The sequence below is a fragment of the Syngnathus scovelli genome, chromosome 8 (genome assembly GCF_024217435.2).
Source record: "Syngnathus scovelli strain Florida chromosome 8, RoL_Ssco_1.2, whole genome shotgun sequence".
In the NCBI taxonomy this organism is placed as follows: domain Eukaryota; kingdom Metazoa; phylum Chordata; class Actinopteri; order Syngnathiformes; family Syngnathidae; genus Syngnathus; species Syngnathus scovelli.
Window position 1 is genome coordinate 18,082,889 of NC_090854.1, and position 16,595 is coordinate 18,099,483.

At 46.2% G+C, this 16,595-nt stretch overlaps 1 protein-coding gene and 1 long non-coding RNA gene across 3 annotated transcripts in view; one reads left to right on the forward strand and one right to left on the reverse strand.

Moving 5' to 3' along the window:
- The window catches only part of LOC125973491 (uncharacterized), a 72,949-nt gene that overhangs the window by 36,338 nt on the left and 20,016 nt on the right, over positions 1–16,595 (reverse strand). The gene's annotated exons all lie outside the window — the stretch shown is intronic.
- Positions 1–16,595, forward strand: part of LOC125973490 (tomoregulin-2) — a 49,786-nt gene that overhangs the window by 10,293 nt on the left and 22,898 nt on the right. Inside the window, exons 3-4 of the mRNA XM_049727679.2 lie at positions 12,492–12,621; positions 16,044–16,070. Coding sequence (XP_049583636.1) covers positions 12,492–12,621; positions 16,044–16,070 — 157 coding nt within the window. The remainder of the gene's footprint in view (positions 1–12,491; positions 12,622–16,043; positions 16,071–16,595) is intronic.

Sequence of the window (16,595 nt, forward strand, 5' to 3'; positions counted from 1 at the left end):
AGCCGCTGGGAAATTGTCTTGTTGCTGGTTGACTTTTTTGTAATGTCAGGTCACAGTGCTGACTCCCAAAGGGGCGATTGAGTCTAAAAATACGTGCGTGCGGGCGTGCGAGCGTGCGTGCGCACGCTCGTGGACCAGCAGAGCATTCAAATTAAAAGTGTGCACTGTTGGATAAATGGGACGTTTTATTGCATTGTTTAATCATGCTTTGCGCTCTCGTACAAAACGGAGATACGTAATCCTTGTCGTACATAATCACTGAGCATTTGACATGATGCATATGGTACATGCATAACTTTGAATCTTTTCCGCATGTACTTTCTATATTGCCGATAGAACGCTCCAATAACATGCATGCGAGGTTCACTGAAGACTCGCCGAATCGTTGGTACTATGACCCACGTCGGCTGGGATGTCGCCGAAAGTCACATAAACGAGGGCAAGAAAATAGAAAATGGTGACTGGATGGTCTACAAATGTTGTTAGCAGCTCTCAATTGATTCATTTTTAAAGAAAAGTCACTTGCAATAGCGTCAGTTGATGCGGGGAGGGATCAAAACCACTCAATGAACAAAAAAAATACAAAAACAATCAAACTACAAAGTAACCAAAACATGTAAAACAAATCCATCTCAACAGCAAACATAACACGATGTGACTTGTGACAACAACAGCGGCGGCGCTTGAAAGAAAGCAGGCAACTAAATACAAGCAAAGTGACCAGACAACGAGGCACACCTTGAGACAACGAGGCACACCTTGAGACCACCAGGCACACCTTGACCACATACGAGTGGGAGGAGTTTGCTTGACACAAGCAACAGGTGGAAATGGAAAACGAATGAGTAGACATGGCATGGAAAACTCCCCAGCAAAACTAAATCAACTAAACTTGCTTAAAGTTCAAAAGACAGTTGGAAGAGTAGAGCCGATCTTGAGCTTGTGCCACCTTCGGCTTCTTGTGTCAAAACTTAAAATCCACAAATATTGTTTTTTGGACAGTCCAGCAAAAGATCCATTACCAAATGAACCGCTAAATTTTGAAAAGAAACATGTTGAGTTTGTTTTCTGCAAGCTCGTTTGCTTTTTCGGTCTCAGCTCAATATGCCTGGAAGCTTTCAAGATTGATCGGAAATTGACTTGTGAAAACAAGACACATTCTAGCTGATTTGAGGCCAGTCTCACTGCGTGTTGCAAACCGTTTCAATCCCGGACAGTCCCGGACTTGCTTTTACGGACAGCAAACGGTAAAATGACAAATTATAAAACTGGGTGAAGAGAACTTTGCTCCAACTTGACTATTGCAAACTACATTTGACCTGTTTGTGTACGTGAGCCAAATCAAGAAAGTCCATTTGCGATCTGCACAAACGGTGAATCCACTTCCGTTACGGATGTGCTGAGTGTTTTTGTCCATCCGCACATTCCCCAAATTTGAATATCCATGCGGAGCTTTGGCTTGCGGGTGGATTAGCCAATTTTAATTTATGTAAACCCTCTTGACTTTGCAGTCAGGGAAAGTTGAACGGGAGCTTCTTTAAACATGACTCCCGCGTGTCCTTCCTGACATCCTAATCCACGTTCAGCATCTTAATCTGCGCTCGCTCGCTCGCTCGGCCACTCTCGCATTTACACAGATACAATAGATTGAGTGATAGAGGCGACATTTTCTGCGTCTCCTTTCGCCGTGGCCTCGATTCCCTCTGAGCTCCGGGTCTGAAATTATTTTCTGAAAGCTTTGTAATGTCGGGGTTGTGATGCCTGGATGAACGAAGCTCTCTTGCACTTCAAAGAGCTCACGGTGGTTCTTGTGACGCTGAAGAGGATGAGTGGAAGGCCAGCGTGTCCTTCATATTTCATTGAACAAAGGAAAAAAACAAAACTTACTCAAGCCGGTAAGATCGTAATAATTTCCGAGTGCACGCCGAGCCTCGACAACATAAAAAAAAAAAAACACATCCGCTGGGTTTATAACAGCTAATTTGAAATCATAATAAAACACCTCCTATTAAACAGTTTCACGGGCTGATGGGGATAGCAGCTTCTGATGCAGACCTCATTCCATATATTTGCATTCATTTAACATCTTTTTATCTGGACTGAGTGTTTGTGTAGCTGCGAATTTATTACCTGGGCCAGGCCCGTAAAAAATGTCTCGGCGAGGAGCATGGCAAACATTCACCTCGGATGACATTGCGCTGCGACGACCCGAACGGCTGCCTGTCGGGAGCCCGCTCCATTTGAGGTGAGCGCTAGAATGGTTCCGAAAGACCTTTGTATCTGGAATAAGCTGTAAATGGGGTCCCTCGTACCTCAACCGCTAAATCAAGAATGAACTTATGTAAAATGTGTTTTGTTTTTGACATCCTGTTTTCTTTTTCCCGACTTTCCACTAATGAGCAGCGTAATTAGGTCGAGTTACAATATGTTCATACAAGCAATAAAAGGAGACTTTTCTGTGATGAGTTTGTTCATCTTCATCTTTGCAACAATAATATTTCAAATTAGAACGGCAACACCTGCATGTTTCATCTTGGACAATCAATTTGAAAACGCTTCAGGAAGCTAATCAAGTGTTGTTTTATTAGATTGATTCGACGACACAGAACATGACTCAAGTAAGCGAGTGGATGCATTTGAGAGGCGTTGAGTTGACTCATAAATCATGGCGTGCTGTTGGTGGAGGCCAGATGAGTGCGAGTGGTCAACACAGCCAATCGTTTCTCATCAGTGAAGGCAGAGCGTTGTCTTCTCACTGCTTCTTCCCGCTGTTGACTGTGCAATTATCATGACTTGGCTCTTTGATTAAACCCTTTCTCCCGTGATTAATTCATTCTATAAATTACTCTGTGAAAAATCCACTCCAGAGCTCAAAATAGCGGGTGAGATGCTCCAAGCAGCAAACATATTTGTTCTACTCGATTGGAAGTGTCTGAGTACCGTTGTGATGCAAGATTTTTGAAGTTCTTCAAGCTATTGATGATGACGCAACACCTATAACCAGACATCGACAATACTAAAGTAGAATATATTCTTTGAAATATAGCATGTTTCAATTCATGTGTATTTTGGGTGGAGGCAGAAACGCATTAATGGCTAATCCATTCATGTCAATAGGGAACAATGATTTGAGATAGAAGCAAATTAAACTTCTATGTCAATGTACGCGACCAAGAAAAGTCACTCAGTAATGCCCCTGGAAAGTTGAGCAAATTGCTAATCTTTGCTCCCTTGAGGCTCGATTTAGCGATGAACATGAAATTGATCATGGGTCAGCCATTTTTATTTGAGGAAGACATTTTGGGTGAGTTCCAGGCCATGTACGGATTCTTTCCTAGCTAATGTTTCTGAATGAGGCCCAATTAGCAGCGGACTTCCTTGACAGATGGGCAAGACTATATTGCAAAACATTTTTTGCCCACACCATCTAATGTGGGCGGAATGGTGGCGTCAAAGCTGGATCATTTCGAAGGCTGCTTGCGAAAACAGGTGCTCAGGGCCCTGTTCATCACTGCTTGCCTTGCGGCTTTCACTCTAATTATTCTCCAGTGATGGATAGGGCAGACGACAAAGACGGAGAAGGAGGAGAAAATTGCGGCGAAAGACACAGCAAGTGTGTCAGCTCCTCCGTGACTCTGAGCCGGCCTGTCAGACACCATTACAGAAAAGCTCGTCTCCCGTGACTTGGCCGGGCAGATTCCGCAGGGACGAGGGGCCCGGGTCCTAATCAAGAAAAGACTGCCAAAGCCATCAAACGGCAGAGGCGCATGCCAGACAAGCTCCTAGCGTCTGTCGCCCCCATTGCTCCCAACCTGTCTATTCTTCTGCCTCACTCGAACAAACGACTCACCCTCGCCGGTCCCCGGCGCTCGCTCGCTCGCTCGGCCGCTGTGACTTTGTCTCCGCATCTGTTGTGATCAGTGTTTGGAAACAAGACACCGTCGAGGAAGAGTTTGTCACTTAGCCGGACAACACTTCCAATTCCTCTGTCGAGGGAACCCGGCCTTGGCTTAAGCTCTGTGACAAGATCCGTCGATGCGCAGTGTTTGTCTTTTTTGCTTGAAATAATTGGAACTGAAAAAAAAAGGCTGAGATGATGATGATGATGATTGCTGACCGTTATAGCGGAAATAATTCCCTTTGTGGGGCATCGTTTGTTTCCCACTGGGAAGAAGGACGAAGGCCAAGCCTCAGAAATACTACCACCACGACAACAACTTTGTTTAAAAAGACACATTTCCCACATTTCTTGCCAAAGCACGAGATGAGAAGCGTGGAAAGATTCTCGCCAAGGCAGTCTAGTGTTCCCAGTAATTGCCGTAATATTCATAATCCTGTTGTCAGGAAGGAAAAGCTGTTTCTCACCGTGTTCAATTGATTTTGCCCTGTTTAATGGTCTATTTGTAGGCCAGCGCTTGGTACATTCATCCGTGTCCTCATTAGGGTCACGAGTGATCTGGAGCCTATCCCAGCTGACTTTGGAACGAAAAGCAGGTTTCACCTTGCGATGGTCACCAGCCAACCGCCGCTGGCCACATAACAACAAATCCTATTTCATACTCGCATTCACACCTATACTCAGTTCTTCAAGAGTGTTCATTTGACAAGGACAAAATGAGGACCAGACTTGGAGAAGACAACAACACTAGTGCCAGTCTGTGACCAAACGAGTGAGTTACCATACTAATACTGAACCAGGAGTGGTACAAGTCACACAACAGACTTTGACCAGAATATAACTGATTGATACCAACTTATAGAACCAGACTAGTAGTACTCAACTTACGCCAGTATGGAAGCAGATTAGTACAAGACTACAAGTGAAATACTAGAACCAGGCGCGGATCTGGCTAGGACCAGGATAGGACCAAAGTATGAAGCGATTAGAACCAGACAAAGGTCAGTCAAGTGGAAGACAAGGACCATACTAATCCATCTATCTGTTCTCTCAACTATTTTTCATCACAGCAGATAAAAAGTACATTGGTACAAGAGTAGAACCAGAATGGTTACAAACTGGACACCAGGGTAGAATCAGGCTAGGACCAGGTTAGAAGCAGAATAATGCCAGAGCCAGACCACAGCAGGACCATAGCCACAGTCGTAGCAGACTGGGATGATTGATCTCAGTAACCAAATGAATTCTTTCCATGCATGTTTTAGAATGCGGTCGGTCACGTTTTAAACACCAAACCTTAAAATTTAGAAAGAAAGGGACGCGCTAATCAATAGCCCACATTGTTGTTGCTGTGGCTCAGTCACTGAAGCAAGTCGTCAGTTTCGACACTACAAAGACTGTTTGTTTGGACTTATATGGAATTGGTCACCCCTTGTGGTGTTCTTTCCATAGAGATTGTTTTCACAGTAAAGTTGACGACTGACTGACCTTTCGCCTGTGAAATGTCATCCATATTCGCTTCTAAATAGAGACACGATCAAACATTGAACACCATTTTTCCACCATGGCCCAAATGAATTGCGTGAGGTCGTGCTGTTCTTGCTGACATGATAGGCCAGATGGTTAGTTTCATAAAACGCGTTCACAAATCGACAGAGGAAATTGCTGATAGAAGCTCATTTAATAAGGACAATGCTTTGTTTTGGAATAATATGTTTTAGGCCAAGTAGAAAAACAAAAGAAAATCCAAAGCAAGCATTATTTGTTTCCAATGGAAATGATGCGTAATACAAATCCTCCAGCAACTGCCTCGTGACTTCCTGAAGCCATTTTTATGTACAGTATATAAAACCATCTGCATTGCAAAGTTTGTGTCCTTGAACTTTAATCACTTTGAATGGACATTATTTCAAGGTTAATGGAGTACCTCGAAGGCTTTTACAAGACTGAGACAGATGGACAGCCAGTCTTAAAAAAAAAAAAAAAGAGAAAAAAAAACACCTCTGGCTACAGCTGTGGCCACACTGGAGGTGCGCTGAAATGTGAGCATTACGAGCCTCGTGAATGGACGATTTATTGCTTGCCTCATGCGTTATACTGCACATAGTTACCTAATACACTGGGGAGTAAGTTAAAATTAATGACGGTAGAAAGGTGGAGATCATCTCAACTCACATGGAATGTCATTGGCTGTTTCTTTAAGCTTTTCAGGGCAGAAGAAACAATCGGTTCACATGTAGATTTGGTTGGGATGGGGGGGTGCACGCAATAGTGCCATTTGAACTTTTGCTGGGTATTTGATGTGTTCCGTAAATGCTATCTAATGATGTATCACGAGAAACGTCAGTCAAAGGCATTGTTATTCAGTCTTGGGCAGGGCGGACTTAGGATTCTTGCTGGAGACCAGGCACCCGGGTACCAGACTTGTTTCATTGTACCATTCCAAAAACAACATTTTGGTCACAAATGTCAGTTGATTTGTCTTTGAGATACCGTATGCGGTCTTTGGTCCCGTCTCGACCTCCAAAAGTCTCGGATTTGTCTCTAGCCCCGATAATGTAAAAGGCTCCTGCAGCAGGACTTCCTCCAATCTGAGGCCTGCAAGACACAAGGGGCCGTCTCATGTCTTGAGCCACAGGTGATGGCCGCCCCGAGACGTCCTTGTCGGAGTCGATAAAGCCGTAGCTTTGAGAAGCGCCGTGAGGCGTAAGCGAAGGGGTTGTCCGGCCGACTCGAGAGGACTTTGTAGCGTGGAAAAGAAAACGACGCAGTTGAGAGCGAGCGCACCGAGGGGCTCATCAGAAGTAGAACGTGCCGGCGCGGCGCGGCGCCGCCTCCTATCCTCCGAGGCTAGCCCCACTTTTATGGAGATATTTATTATTGATAGAGGTGGATGATAGCCATGGGAGGAATTGCATAATCTAGAGCCGCCTCTAATGGCTCCAGGAAATGGCTCGGGCTGTCAGTCAGGCTGCTGTGTGGATAAGGAACATGTGTGCGTGAAGCTCTGTGTATCTGTTTGGCTTGTGAAATGATGGCGTTCTGGCAGCCACAGATGGAGCCAGTCACTCGCAGTGCTCCATACGCCCTTCGCCTTGTTATTTACTATCAAAAATACAAACGCGAGAAGGGCATTAAGAGGCGCGGCGAGGGAAAAGAAAAATGTCCGAGCTGTCGTGCCAAGAGGAGGCTTGAGTGCAATTGTGCTTTCGGTCAAAGGGTCACGACGGAGATGTGAGCCAGCCTTTCTGACTTAAATTTGCAGATTGTCTTTCATCACTCCCGAAGGTCGTCATTTAACGATAGCACTTGTAATTTCAATCTATCAGTCTCCAACTGCGCTCAGTTTGTGCCGGCCGACTTTGGATGAGTGCCGGGCGGGGTACACCCTGGACAGGTCACCCACCGGTGATTGGGCGTCCAAACGTGGGAGACCGCATAAAGGCAAATAGGCTGCAAGGGTCGATCTGGTATCCTTCAACTTGCCTTGTGTACATTTAGAACCAAAGCAAGAACAATCTGCTCCCTCGGTGTTATACATTTTAGTTTTAGTTGTAAATCGTTTTTCGTAATTCGCATCTTTGTGCTTTGAGAACGGTTCTACGCTACGTGATATGAAACCAATTCATTAGGAGTAGTGGTGGTCGCCCCCGTCAAGCAAAGGTTAGTATGGTCTTGGAAAATAATCTTCCCCTGTGCGGTCTCCCTGGACCCAAACAGTTGAACAAGCGCTGGGAGCACACTTGAAAAGTTGAACGCCCGCCCAACTGAAACATGAAACGACCTCCGCTTTGTCAGCTTCATTAAAAGCGAGCCGCTTGGAGTTCATCTCATCGCCTCCATCTCCAGGATGGTATCTCGGGGTGGCGGTGCTAGCGCTTCGGGATCAGCGCCTCGCCAAAGAATGTTTTTGCAACTCGGGGAAATGCCCGAAAAGTTGTTGCAGAAATTCTTCCTATATGCCACACATGCTGATGCAGCGATAGCGGCGTAGCCAAGCATTTCATCCCCCCGTTTTATGTCAGGGTAAAGCCTGGGAAGCTTGAGCGGGAAAGTTCCCAAGAGTGTCCTTCAGCTGAATAAAATCTCTTTTCAGCAGTTCTGAGCCACTGGCTCTCCGTGTGTAGGAGGATCTGCGAGCCTGCGGGCCCACATGCGCAATGAGCCAGCCTGCTGTCAAATTGCAATTTACTATTTACTTGGGCTTTTCTTAGATGTTTTTTATTCTTTTTGAATTCACGTCGATGCAAATGCCATCCGAAAAGAAACGCTGGTGAAAACGGACCTTCTCGACCAGCGTGAGGACGCGTCGCCCCGCCGTTGCCAGGATTCCTAATTACCGATGTGTAGTAACGTCATTGCGAGTCTGTGGCAGCTTCTCGCGCAGATTAGTTCAACATCAGAGTCATGTGAACGTCTTGCGGGCGTGTGGCTGTTCATTAGGAAAAGTCAAGGCTGCTAATTTGCGTGCTCACAGCAGGCTGTTGTTGCTCGCTTTTCAATTGCTTGGCAACATTTCTGTTGTACAAAGGCTCGGGCATCAGAAATCCTTTGAGTTTGGCCTCCAATTGGCCAGAAAATACCCTTTTCAATTTTTTTTTAAATCACCATGGACCTTTACCTCAAACTGACTGGGAATTCGGCCATTTTGGGTGAATCCGAGGCTTCATGCTTTGTTCGAAAAATAAAGAATAAAAATAGGCTAGCTCCAGACACCAGCTCGGTGATGAACGTGAAATTGGGTTGCCACGTCTATCATAAGACGCGTGAAAAGGTGTCAAGGACTCGTGTCGGAGATTGAAGAGCAGGCCAGCCCATTTCTAGCTTCTTGCAGCTTTAATTGCCGTCGCTGATTGCACTTGCGTTTTAGCTGCAGCTCTTCTTAATCCAACATTTACTCCTTCACACTTGCCCTTTTCCACGCAACGTTCTCCACATAAATGATTTCTTTTGTCAGACTGGTGTTTGGCCTGCAACACGATGCAGCCACTTGCTTACATTCTTCCGAGCCACATCGCTTTTGTGATTTGAATTGTCTTCCCTCTGACTCGTGCGACTGCATTGTGTGAGGAGAAAGAACGTACGGGTCTTGGCTCCACTCTCTTCTCTAAATTTCCCTCATGTGTACATGCGAAGGGAAGGTAGAACCACAGCAGCCCCTGCAGGAGACTTGATGAAGAAATCAAATGACATCATTGATGCAAAAGGACATCATGTGACACCGGAAGCTTAAAGCGTCGCCAACCGCGTGATGCTTGCAGCCGGGCTCATGAATCTTCTTCACCTGCCATGTTCTTAGAGAAGACGCCGTGCGCTTGGCCAGCTTTGGTCACGGCAAACGTGTGGATCGATGCGTGTGTGCTTTTTTGCAGTTCCTAAGCCAGCAGGCACATAAGGCCGTGCCATATGGCCCTGGCCAATAACCCCCACTTCCCTGTCTGGAGAGAATTATAGAAGATCAAATTCTCCTGCCCTCTGTTGATCCCGCCACCCCCTGCTTAATCCCGCCCCCCCCCCCTCGTCGCAAAGATGCACAAAATTGGTGAAGAAGTGCATGCAAACTTGCATAAGCCAAAGTTGGGAAAGATAAAGCGAAATCTGGTGTTGTGCAGCTGAGCTTCATTTGCATTTTCAGCCTCTGGAATGAGCTGCGATAAGGATGCCTCGGAGGTATCAGGTGTCTGATTCAACTTTTGCATCATGAGTATCAAGCCCAAAACGATCAAGATTGTCAGGAGGCAAGACAAGACACTTTTATTTTCATTGCATTTCCTACACGAGATAACCCGAGGTGCTTCACGTCATTAAAAGTTGAGGCGCGACGATTAATCGCATTGATTATTGATGATGGGTTGACGAGAGTGACACAAATGCGAGTGCAGACGTGAGATCCGAGCGCCGCGTGGCAGCAGTGAACTCAATTTGTATCGCCGTTACAAACGAGTGTTCAAAAATAACTCGGTTACGCTACAAGAATGCTTTGCTTGAAATCAGGTTAACTAAAGAGCAGGATGCCTGCCTGCTTGATCCGATTGTCCTACCGTCACATCAGTCAAAAAGATGCCTGATACAAATACTCTCCCGATGCATTTGTAAACTGAAATTGATTTCAGGTAGAAAAAAAAAAATGACATTTTGAAAAGAAGGTTGAACAGCCAAGATGCCCGTCGCATCAATTGGGTGCTGATCGGATCATCTCGCCAGCCAAAAGTCAACTCCAAAGTGCTCGCTTGACAAGCAGCCGCCGTGTTACTCTTGAAAGCATTTGTGAGAAGCGTGCGAATTCACGCTTTACATCACACACTTTGACAATGAAGGTGTGAAAGAATTCAATGTTGCGTAGCCATCAAGACAAATGCAGCAATCAAAGACGCCAGCGCTTCTGACACAGACTATTCCACGGACAGCTTTGTTTCTATTTTCGGATGGTGCACGGGGCCCGTATGCAGAACACACGCGAGGAGTACAAAGATGGCAATGGCAACAAAGGGCAGCCTAATGAATACTGTGATAACAAGGTCAACGGTATTTGCGGCAAAGAGCGGGGCCAGATTTGAGATGATTTTAGCGAGACGGGAGGGAGGGCCGGCCAAGACCTCGAGGGAATTTGCAACAAAACAAGGCCAGGCTCATTCCGGGCGATGAACACACCTGAATCGAAAACCAACAAAGGACCTGAAACAACACAACAGACGATCCCGGTTATCTACCGTAGCGTAATGTTAAAAAGCTATTTTGTTTTTAGCATGCTAGCAAGATTTGAAGGTAGCCTCGTTTCACTAATCCCGACGCCAGTCGCCGCTTTGTGCCAGATATGTTTTGAAATATATTTGGACTGCCTTAAAATACGCGGACGATTTTCCCCGCCGTTGCATCACGCCTGGCACGAGCGCAGGTTAAGAGGCAGGCGAGCTCGGCGCTAAGCTTTTCCCGGCTTCTTTGTGGGCTGGCCACGTCTTTTCTTCTTTTGGAGCCCATTCTCCATCGGCTTCCGTGGCCCCGTTTGGTCGGTGCTGCTCTGTTTCTGTTTTTGTCCCCCCCTGCGAGCCTGGTGGCGCTTTGATTGCGGCGAGTCGGTCGGGCTGCATTCTCTCTCTTTGTGGCCTCCCTCAACACACGTTTGATATTCTCTTTGACTTTGATTAGCCTTCATTCTTGTGTCTCCCTTTGCTCCCCTCAGCCCAATTTTGCGGAGCGTTTTTTGGTCGGTGGTACTTGTCTCCCCTGCAGCCTGGCGCCTTCCTACATCCATCCGGTGGCTTTGATCCGACGCAAGTGTGCTGTTTGGCTTTCCCACCTTGCACTCCTCCTACTGCTTTTGGAGTCTTTTGTTGTGCAGTTCATCTGGACTGTTGTTGCTACGGCGCCGCTTGAAAACAGTGTTCGTAATTGATCGTTACGATGCGGCCGGCTGCAGAATGGATGCGGATTTTGCCGTACGGGCAAACCTCGGACCATGGCCCCAAACCTCCATTCAAACTGCTAAATATCGTATTTATCAATAAGTTTGGATGTGATATATAAACCGTATCGGCCCTTGATTGAATTGCACGAGGATTTGACGATTAGTGTTCACCGCCCAGTAGGTGTACGAATTCTGAGACTTTTCAAACTGGACGATCAAAGCATCCAAGCAACTAAAAAAAAAAAAAACTGTTTCTGAACAAACTGTCTCTTTAGATATTATGTTCAGAGGAAATTCTTGATAAGCGGGGTCTGTCCGTGTAAAAAAATTCCAGCTCGCATTTTTCACATTTGGGAAGAAAAAGAGAGACAATTTAGCCCCGAGCTAACAGATTTGACATCAGTAGCTGGGAGCTTTACCAGACCTCAAAGTAAAGAAAAAGACAATCCGGGGCCTCTTTGCTGTGGGAAGCCTCCAATAAATAAGCCTCGGTGTTCTGACGACATCACAGCCAGTGACTTTAATTCACTGTGATATTCTTCAGCGCGTTACATTTAATCATGCCACGGCCCCTGACCATGAAGTAGCATTTTTCTCTTAAACCGCTGATAACCGTTCTTATCCCGGCAAACGGTCCAGAATATTTTTCTGTTAAATGATCACATTTGTTATTCATGCAGCATGGCGCTGTCAGATCAATATCGAATCATATGAATATCTTGCCTATGAGAAATTTCCACCCACATATAAAATAGAAAAACAAAAGAGAGATTCAGCATAGCGCCATCAATCACATGAAAAATCTCACGTTTCTACCGAGGCAACAGCCCGTGTGGGGAAATAGAAGGAACCGTTTCCCGTATAGCGACTCACTTAACCTGAAAGTGCTCCAGTGGAGCTATGGTAAGAGAATGAGATACTGACAGAACGGCACGCCGCTCGCTACCTGGCTCACTGCTTCTGTCCTGCCCACTTCTGTCCTGTCCTGTTTCTTCGTCGCCGGGTTCCGTCCTTAACCGACGTAGCACTACGTATCAAATATATTACTAGTCGTTTCCCTTCCTGCCTGCCTCAATGCACCTTTTCACCTCTAATTGTGTTGTCTCAAAGTGTGTGTTAAATTAAGATGACCTTAAAATGGCGGAATCTCACATTACACCCCCCCCTCCGCCCTGCCCTTCTCTCCAGTGCAACAACGACTATGCTCCAGTTTGCGGCTCCAACAATCAAAACTACCAGAACGAGTGTTATCTGCGAAGGGACGCCTGCAAGCAGCAGTCTGAAGTACTGATTCTGTCGGAGGGAGCCTGTCCCGTGGGTAAGCAATGTTTCCATTTTTTTTTAATTTTTTTTTTTTATGGCACTTTCACTTCATGCAGCCAAGAAGGCGTGGATATTATCGTACTTTCATGACATAACACAACATATTGACAAATTTGAGTGAATACATGTATCTGATCTTTTGGTTGTAATACAAAATATTTCATCATGATCACATCATAACAACAGCTTCTCGATTCCAAGATAATGCCGCCAACGTGTATGTGCAAATTGGGTAACAGGTTGATAAGTGTGTTTATCTTTGTTATCCAGTCGACAGTTCCAGTTAATTGGACTCACATCAAGCCCTCTTGAAGCTGAGCTGAAAGTGTAATTAGACCTTGTTCAAAGAGGACGCAAATAGGAAAAGTACTGCACGGTTTGCGCACACAACCAAACACTATGGTCTTTCACGACCGCCTTAGAAAAAAAAAAAAAAAAAACGCTTTGAATCACCATTTTAATTCAGCCACCATTCATTGATGCAGAGCTTCATCTAATGAAGGCTCTTGACGATTTTGGATGTAGGTTTGGCCTTGGAACGAGGCTCGAGGCCTCCCATCGCTGGATAGAAGTACAGTATATTCGTAGTTGTTGTTTAAAAGATTCACAAATCATCGCTGGCGACGTTTCAGGCTTTGAAAGCAATCCAATGACTATTCAGTCCATCCACTCCAATGAATATGCCAACACGTTGCTGTAAATGAGTCAATCCGCTGACAAAGTGACACTTCTGAGGCACGCATGAGTCAGTGCACAAGCTTCCGCCGTAGCGCCCACGCCAATCGTGCACTTGCTGACACAGATAGCTCAGGAACAAGAAAGCCGGTTAACGTGGCCAGAACCAAACGACTTTCCAGGGAGGGGGAAAATCCTTCTCTGAGCTCCCGCTACCGACTTGAACAATCGTGTTTTTATGCTTCAGCGACGGAACAAACAGCCTTTGACTGTATGTCTGCGCGTACCCTCGGCGTGGCCGGGGAAGGTTATTTCAGGTCCAATCAAAGCGGTTAATAAAGGCGGGCGCGAAGCTGAAACGTATTACACCGCGCGACCATTACTAATGCGCTTGATAACATCAGATTACTCAGCCGGGTCGGACAAAATCAGAGAACAACCCGTGTGTCTCTGCGTGGGAGTCCAAATTGCCTTTGACGACAATGTTTCCATTTGACGCAAACGTTCATGAACACATTTGGCCAGATGGAAATCTTTGCTATCGTTGTCTGGTTTTTTTTTTTAAAGGTGAATACTCATCAGTACTTGCTGTCTGCGTTACCCGACGGGTCTCATAATTTGCCGAAATATTTTTTCGTGTTCTTTTCTTATTCAAGTCAGTCATTGCTGTTTAAATCTTTTGATCATGATTTGACTGGTTCTTAATACTTTTAATAACAGCACGATTACTCATCAGATTCCAATCTGTCCAAATGCGTCACCTCTGCCACGGACGGTAATCATGACTCTGGATCATGACGAGATAAAATTGCTGACAAATTTGACTCCTTTCATTTCCTGTCGGCATCCATCACATCTGTTAACAGCCAACTATTTGAAGAGATTCTTAAGAAGCTCCAAATGGGATTGTTTGACCATATCCGCGAGGACACCTTCAAGTTTTATCTTAGCCAGCATAAAAGCTAAATGCGGCAAATTCCCTGGGTAACCGAGTGTTAAAAACGGCTCGCTCACGTGGGGAAAAAAGCTGGCAGAGAGTTGCAGATGTCTTCCCTCTCCTCACCGCTCGGCCATTCATCCGCCATGGGCGGCTTAAGCAAATGCGAAATGCGTTGAACTCACTCCAACGGCAGCACATTACGCCGGCTAACCGTGCGTCTTATCCACTTTCTCGCACCTGTGCTGTGAAGAAGCCTTCCTTCCTTCCTTCCTTCCTTCCTTCCTTCCTTCCTTCCTTCCGTCTTTGCTCTTTCTTTTCCTCTGCCTTCAATCTGGCTGGCCTCCTTTCGTGCAAAATCCCATTAGCGGCGGCAACGGCGAATGTAATGGATGGACGTCAAGGCCGAGCGCGCCGATACTTGTTTACAGGCCACACTGGGAAACATCACCAAAGGCGGATTATTACCCGAAGATACAGCCTGGGTGATGATGTACGTGGGAATCGTTGGCTTTTGTTTATGTCCAAGTCGTCCTCGAGTGTCTGTTACACTGATTGGTAGTTGTGACTGCAAACAGGAGCCGGGCAGATAAAATTTCCTTTCAATCTCGGCGACACTAATTACAAACATGGACAGTTTGATCGGAAGATCATCGTGGAGATTCCGCCGTTCACTCGGCAGGTGAACGGCGACTGAAAAATTGTGACCTACATGATGATCAGCGACTTGCGTTTATGGGATTGCAAACTTGACAGGTTTGTGTGAGATGGGTGGCCTCCAGAGGCCAGTTGCAGCAGCCTGGCTGGCATTCCTTTCAAGACCCAAAGGCAGCATTCCGACCAAACATCCATGGAACCCTGATGTGACTGTTTTGTAAAAGATAGCGAATCAATATTCGTGGAATTTTCTTTTTTCCCCGAGCCAGCTGTCAAAATGAAGACACCGGTGGAGCTCTTGGCATGTCATGCGTGTGCACATCCAACACCTTGTCCTTCACACAATGCAGTTGACCTAGCGTCAGCTACTGCTTGCACGGAGCCGACGCGATCCCTTTCCGAGACGCCGGCGGCGTACGCCATCCCCGGCGGCGCACTTTACGCGGCGGCTCGCATTACGCTAGCTGTTCCACATCAGTCTCCCTTTCGCAGCCATACGGCCGTACAGTTGAGCGCTCAAAGTGTTTTAGGGCGGGGGTGCTTTAGTGAGATTTAGTGGAAAGAAGCCGTGCAGGGGGAGTATAGTTGATGGGCTAAAACGTTGAGCGGCCACAAAAGATCCACAGTTGGAGGTGTTATTAACAGTAAAGCGCTGAAGATGCATCACATGATTATCCTCTTAGCTTTCCTTCTCTTCAATTTCGATGTGCCAATCCAACACCTCATCGTCTTCTTTAAGTAGCCTGAAGTGGACTTTCCGGGTCAATCCGGACTGATGAGAGCACATGACCCCTTTTAGCCACTCTTCCAGAGTCCAGTCTTGCGAAAAGTGGAATCCTATTGTCCCATTAGTCACACCGCCAACTTATTTTCTTTGGCCGGTGATTCACAAACTCGGTTTGTGGCAAAGTCGTTACAGATCATCAATTATCCAGTTTCGCTATCTATATGTTCTTTGCGTTCATTTGAGCATCTCTGACCATCTCTGACCTTACATCCATGTTTTCGTTTTTGGGGTTGGCTATTTTAGTTGGTATCGTTTCTTATCGGACTTGTATCGACCAAGAACTTAATTGAAATGTCTGTGCTATGTTGGCGAAACTAGCGTGGCTCTGTTTGCTAACCTCCGCCTTTGTCTTCACCACCAGATGCCGGCTCAGGATCAGGAGATGACGGTAAGGTTGCTCATGCCTTCTTTCCGTGTTTTGAACACCCCTTTTCGCTCTAAACCTTTCAACTCGACAGCTCTTGTAGCTGCCGAATAACTTCTCACTCCAAACCTGTACGGCAAAATAATTTGGCAAAAAGGATTGTCATGTGTTTTTCCCCTTTATTTAAGAAAACAGCCCGTCGGCGTATTTGTCGGAGAATATTTTCCGAGCCAAAATCGCCGGCGCAGTCAATGACGGAGCCCATCTGTCGGCATGTTTGCACATATGCATATATTTGTCCGTCTCGTCCCTTCTTTGCCATTCCTTCATTATGTCCAGCGGCGAGCACATATGAGGCCGAGATGGGAAAGGAGATGATTAAACCGCCAAAACAAAGAGATGGCGGATGAAAGAGTGCAAATGAAACTAGCGCTTGATCAAGCAGGGGAAGAGAGACGAGGAGAGTGGTGACGAGGACGAGCGTGGGGCGGGCGAGCTGGCTGGCTGGCTGGCTGTCGCGGACAAAAGAAAATGGCCTGAGGAAAATGG